Source organism: Antrostomus carolinensis, unplaced genomic scaffold, assembly GCF_000700745.2.
Source record: "Antrostomus carolinensis isolate BGI_N321 unplaced genomic scaffold, ASM70074v2 scaffold51476, whole genome shotgun sequence".
Taxonomy (NCBI): domain Eukaryota; kingdom Metazoa; phylum Chordata; class Aves; order Caprimulgiformes; family Caprimulgidae; genus Antrostomus; species Antrostomus carolinensis.
Genome location: NW_010324966.1, coordinates 12,257 through 19,016, shown reverse-complemented (window position 1 = coordinate 19,016; position 6,760 = coordinate 12,257). Strand labels below are relative to the sequence as shown.

Below are 6,760 nucleotides of genomic sequence, written 5' to 3'. Positions count from 1 at the left end.
TTCCCCCTACTGCTGGGTTATGCTTCAGAGGGATGAAATCCCTGCTGTGTTTTATTGTGTGGTGGCACAAACACTTGACTGGTGCTGTGCTGTCAGCAGCACAGGGAAAGGAAAGCAAAGGTTTCTTGCAGCCCGTGAGAGACCTGATTTGGTAGATGTGGATTTGGAGACTATGCTAAGCACTTGCAATGAACACAATGTAGCTTCCCTGGACAGTACCCAAAGGCATCGAGGCTACGGAACAGGCGTAAGTGGAGATAGTCTCCATGTTTATTGTTGAATTCCACTGTTAGGAGCCCAGTTGTGAGTCTGAGGCTCTAATAAAGCAAATGAATGGCCTTCCACCCTGGAACTGAAAATAGCCTCATTTGACAGTTATGCGAGTGGTGACAAAGCAGGCTTTTTATGAGAAAATAAACTTCCATTGAATTCTGAAAATGGTAAGATGCTGAATGAAGTTGGTTGCTGTGATTACTTTGTCTGTGTAGAACAGTTGTGCAGTAAGGTAGGCTATGGATTGATGGCAAATCCTCCAGCTTCTTTTCATGGGCTGTTAGGATACTGGCCGTGTTTACGTTTGCATTTAATGTTAAAAAAACCCAAGCGACTGTTGTTGTTTGGAATTTTACTTTGATAGGTTTTTTTTTTCTTTAAAAGGAGCATAAAAAGTTAAAAATCTCAGATATTAATGACCTGATTTTATTAAAAAAAATTAATTTTGCTTAACAGATTAATCAGAGATCTGCATCTTCATGCAGTCTTTAAGAGTGGGAGGAAACTGGGGAGAAAATAGTCACAATTTTATTTGTAAATATGAGAAGCAACCTCCCTCCTTAAAGATGCTGTGTCTTGGGATTCAGTTGTTTAAATTTTGTGTGATCATTCTGACCTCAATAAGAGACTGAATTTTCAGCAATCTGGGTAGATATGTGTATTCAGACTCCAGAAATAGAAAGACTCTGAATGTTGGTGGAATGGTAGCTCTGATAAAGTAGTAATCGCTTGTCCCACATTTTAGGACCATGCTGGTATACAGGGATTCATATTTCTTCCATGCATGTTCTGTAAAGCCTTGATGTGTTTCAAGAAGACAGTAAATTTCTTAAATCATTGCACATCCAGCAGAATTTTGATGCCCTATACCTATGGTGCATATATGATTCTTCATAGCTTTATTATGTTGAACAATTGTACAAATCTGTCTTGGTTATATCACACATTTTCTTTTGAATATTTATTTTTAGTGTGCTATATTCAATACATAACTGTAAGTTCTTCCCATTCATTTATTTTCTTTTAAGGGCCATTTAAAATTTCTGTAAAAACACATCTTACTGTTGACTTCAGATTGGGCTGTTGTTCATACTCTGGTGCAGCAGATTGCCAGCCCTGATCAGTGTGAACATTCTTCTGACAAACCCCTATGTAATTGCTTTGATGGTTTGTCTTAGTGATGTCAGACTTGCAGAGTTCTTAAAATTTTATACTTTGGTAAATAAAAAAAACCAAGAAACAAAACCAAACAAACAACTTTGGATAGTTAACTCTATATACTGTTTGCATTTTAAAGTGGAGTGAATTCTTAAATATGTATAGACTGCTTAGCTAACCAGTTGTAGACCATGAGATGTGGATTTGCATCCTATCTGCTGAGGCTGGATTGAGCAAGGGTTTTGGTTTATCATAAAAACTGGGAGCTAACTGAAAAAAAGTGTTTCCAATTTCTGTGTGTGGGCTGAGGCTGAGCTGGCATACTGTCTCTGAATAATTTGATTATCTCTAAAACAGTTTATACTCTTAAGTTTATTTTTCTTAAGAAATAGACATTATGTAAATTCATGTGCCAGATGTTATCTGTTAAAGGAATGGCAGCCCTGGATGACTGGAGAGCTGCGCTGGACTGCCCTATTGAAGACAGCATCTTAGTTGTCTCCTTTAGTACAGGTTGGAAGCTGAAAACTTACAGAATGCCTTTGAGTTATTGTTTAGGTGTATGATACAATGGCATGCTACCTTAATTATGGGTAGGAAAAGGTACTTACAAAATTAATGTTAGAATATAGTCTGAGTTATTGTAACTAAGAACTTGTTTATAGCAAGTTGTTGATGTTTGCTGTTGTGCAGTTTCTTTGAGTGCTTTTTCTTGAACAGCTTGTGACATAACATTTTCTTCCTTTATATCAACCTTAAACCACCTGTCATTCCATAAGGAAAACTCTTGACTTGTAGAAATACTGAAAATGAGCTAGGTGTTTTAATAAACTGAGACTTGTTTCTGCTATAATTCTTGTTTATGTAATATTTCTAGCATATTCTGTAGTATGTTCCACTTTGGAGTGTGTATATGTGTGGAGACATACTGTAGTAAAAGGTGAATCAGGAAACGGTGTGCCCTTTGTCACATGTTCTCCCTCTTCATTCATAATCCTTCCTGTTACTTTTGCATTCTTAAAAAAAAGTGTTGCAGGATATAGCTGCATTTCAGATTTCTTGGGGCAGATAAAAGTGCAAGATTTTAGTTTTCTGAATACATTTTCATGTAGACATAAATAAAAGGTTTCTATTGAGAAATGAAACAATAAAGAGCTCATACATAATTTTGTATAAATTTCTATGTGTGAACCATGCATCTTTAGCTTCTTGGCACTTGAAAAGTGAATTTAGATAATAAGAGACAAAAGCTAAAATTCACGTGTCTATGGTAATATTAATTATTTCTATTTCAATGAAAGATCTGTGATCATTTTACATGCATCATTTTTGCTCTGTTATAGGTTGGTAATTTACTTTCTAACAAAGACTAGCAACAAAACTGGAAAGATAGAACCCCTGAGAGATTAAAGGTTAACAATTCAGATAGGAAGGACTTCTTAGCTGTATAAATTCTGCTGGATTCTGACATGTAGAAGATGGAAGAAAGTTGTCTTTTGAAGAATAATGCCTCTCTGTAGTGAAATGTATCTGAATGCCCTGTATCTTCTTGGGCAGTACTGAACTAACTGACTTCTTGGGTTGTACTTAACTAACCTTAGTTTTTTGAGCCTGAAGAAATGCACTCTTAGATGGCATAAGAGAAAAGACAGGGAAAATAGCTGTCAGGTCTTCTTATGAACACAGATTTTCATCACCAGATGATAGAAGAGTGATCAAACTCTTTACTACTTTTTTCTTAAAAAAACTCTCAATCTTTTAAATAAACAGATGGATGTTAAAAAGCTTTGTAAAAGACAAACAATGTGTTTTCTTTCTTTCTAGCACTAGAAAGTTTGGGGTTTGGCTCCTATATCAGTGAAGTAAAAGAAGTCTTACAAGAATGCAAAACAGTAGCACTAAAGAGAAGAAAGGCCAGTTCACGCTTGGAGAACCTCGGCATTCCGGAAGAAGAGCTTCTAAGGCAGCAACAGGAATTATTTGCAAAAGTAAGTGAAGCAATATTTGTGCTGATGAGGCTGGAATAATCATTGCTGCAGATCTAGTGCCACAAAAATGTGCACATCTCAAGAAGTATCACCTTCCTTGTGATTTAATGTGGCATCTAAGATGCTATTGACCTTGGCCTGTTTGAATTGGGGAAAGTGAAGTCAACAAATAAGATGCTACTACTTGTTACTTCTGTGATTTGACATACAGGATTTTGTATACAAACAAATTTTATATTCTAGGTTTAAAAAGCATTGGGTTTTACTGCCACTTAGGTATTTCCATTCTACTGTAGAGAATACACTAAGAATTACTTGGCTGAGGCAATAAAAGAATGACAGCTGTTGTTCTAGGAAATTACCAGTTTTGATGCATGAAAAAGTAAAAATATCTGTTCTGTTTCTGGCTGTCAGTGCACAAATATTATTTCTTCCGCTTTCAAAGAAACATTTAATCATTCAAAATCTCTAATTGTCCTCTCTTTTTTTTTTTTTACATTTGGCAAGACTCTAATTGAGTGAATTGATGCAAAATTTTTTAAAGAGGCAATGCAGGCATAGGAAAATTATTTGCCTACAAATACTGTGCGCACACACACACATACATTCTTCTTCATCCCAGCCTTCTCCCCTCCTAGCTTTCTCAGGTAGTTTGTGAACATCTCCAAGTTTAAATGACTAAAACCAATTTTACTTATTTATCTTTCAACCCTGTCTTTCTCTCTACTCTTATGTTGACAAGTTGACCATTTTCTAAACTAAGTGATGTGAAAATTATCTTGGATTTCTCTTTCCTTTTTCCCAAGGCATGACTTTCTCAAAATTTTCTCAGTTTGCATGAATTTCATCTGATGAAAATGCTTATTCAGTTATGTGTTACCATGTCTGATTACTGCGACCTTCTCTTCTTTTCACTATGCTTGTATCTTGTTGAAACAATTAGTAACTGTTTTTTCCATATTACAACATGCCAACTATTTTAATTTTATTTGCATGATGAATTTTAAGGCATTTACGATTTCAGCATACCACATAGCTATTGTCAGCATGCAGTGAACTAATTATAATAAATTTATGTGTGCCTAACTTCTGCTTGACTGTACTCACATTAGAAAGACCAGTATGGCTACTTCTGGATTAAGGGTGAGATTTACAAATAATAGTCAGTTTGATACCTATTTTTACTTACTTTTTTGTTCAAATAACTTAGCATCGGGTACAAAATAAAAAAAGTGGCAAAGATAAGGTTTGTTGAGGGGAGTACTAGCTCCTGAGTAACATTTAAAAAAAAAAAAAAAGCTTAAACTATCAGCACCTTATGTAAACCACACTTTTTATCTAAGAAATGACCCATTGAGGTATGTTCTTTTTTAATTCTATAATACTGTGCCTTAATGTCTAAATGAAGGCAGTGCATGCAAGTTTGACAAGGTTGTATGAATGATTGTCATCTTTGGTAATATGGAAAATCTTTGTTTAGTTTCAAAGATGGCAGTCTCATTTTTCAGAAATACTAGTTGTGATGCACTGTTGGAGGGACTGTAATTATTTTTAAAAATAGTTACGGTAGTGCACGTTCATATTTTTGTGCTAATTTTGTTAATATTCTAGAGCATGACAGTAATGCTGCTTTCTCCCTCTAGTTTTAAAATAAAATACTTGCCTGTTAATGTTCTGAATGTTTGATGCCTACAGCTGGGGTGATTGTAAATATTTGAAGTCAGTGGAATGGCTTATCCTGCAGTTCATGCATGTCTGCAAGTTTTTGTGCAAGACAAGGGCCTTAAAAGATTTGAGGTTTTTTGTGGTTTTTTGGGGGGCTTGTTCACTAAAATTCATCTGTGTAATAAATGAGTTAACTAGATGCTTGTAAAGCTTCTTAGTCAGTACAAGTCAATGGAATTTTTCATTTGTTTTTTTTTTCCACTTTTGAAATGACTAACTGATATTATTATAAATAGGGCAGTGAGGGTAGGTATTGACAAACGATCTGTCCAGTGTGAAGTGCTGAGCCTCTGTTTCCTGGTGCATGCACGTGTATCACCTTGTTGAGTGCACAGTAAACTTAATTGTAGAAGGGTCAGTAGGGAGTCCTATTGTTATCTTGTGTGTGATAAATATTTATGCCTTTCCTGTGTGTACAGATGCTGCTGTCTTCCTTTCTTTAAAACTTTACGATGTCTTACATTGTTTTCCAACCCTTGTAACTTCACTACTGCTTGAAGTTTGAAATACTGAAAAGTCTTCATTGAGAAGAGATTTCTACATCTGTAAAATTATTTTCTCCTAATGCTCGAACAGGCTGAGGAAATGTGACCCTTCTTACAATAAGGGAATACTCCCATTTTTTCATTTCGCTAAGTAGTTAAACTAGTTTTGATTGTTTTCCAAAGCATCATCTTTTGGTATCTTGAAGTTTGCAGATCTGTAGAATTTGTTGTTGCCTTGGAAAAAAATAGGAAAATCCAAGAAGTGCAATGGAATTGGAAAAGAAATCATTACAGTCTTAGTGATGACTTGTAAAAGTAGAAAAGTAAGGAAGACTGAAGATTTTTTTAGTTTCTGGACTTTTTCCTAATGTTCACTCAAAATAGAAATTGAAGTTTAACACAATTGACTAATATGCTGTTGAAATCAACAGCAATTGCTGAAAAACAAATGAAAATCCTGCACAGAAAAATGAGAGGTCACCAGCTGAACTGTTTGAAATGCTTTGTTAGAATGTCTTGTACCTTTCAGTAAAGGACTGTACCTTACTGTAGCAAAGCCATCCTCAGTCTGTGTACCCAAATTTGAGAAGACCTTACATTGCTCTGTTTTCCAAAGATTGTTTAGCAAAGTAAGGCAATGACTTGCTTTGCTTTTTAAATACAATTGGATGACTTCATAATTGCTGGTTTTAGCCTTTGTAATCAATCAAGTAGGGCTGTTCTCATCTCAGAACTGTGATTAAATGTTAAGATCCCTTGAAATTGAAGCCTAACATTTCCATTGCTTTGCCTCACTTAATTTTTCCATTAGGAAATGGTTCAGCACAATCCTTACAATGGAACGTAAGTACACTAGCTCCTGCCTCTTGTTTTTGTACCTGTAAATCCTCACAATGGTGGCCTCTTCAGAGGAAGAGAGAGTATAGCTAAACATCTTGGTACAGATTAAGGTACTTTCAGATCTGTTTTTATATGTACAGTTAATAAAAAATATACAAAAGGAATCTGCAGGTGCAGATAAAACTACTTTTAAAGGTAAGATGCTCCAGAGATTCTTCACAAGCTATGTATGGCCTTAACAATTAAATTCATGTCTTTAGGCTAGACAACAGCAAGCAGAACTGGCGCAGC

General features: G+C 35.3%; 1 protein-coding gene across 1 annotated transcript in view; it reads left to right on the top strand.

Annotated features, from left to right (window-relative positions):
- Positions 1-6,760, top strand: part of DR1 (down-regulator of transcription 1) — a 9,282-nt gene that overhangs the window by 1,499 nt on the left and 1,023 nt on the right. Inside the window, 3 exon segments of the mRNA XM_010171062.1 lie at positions 3,256-3,419; positions 6,730-6,758; position 6,760. The exon segment at position 6,760 is cut by the window's right edge and continues 1,023 nt beyond it. Coding sequence (XP_010169364.1) covers positions 3,256-3,419; positions 6,730-6,758; position 6,760 — 194 coding nt within the window.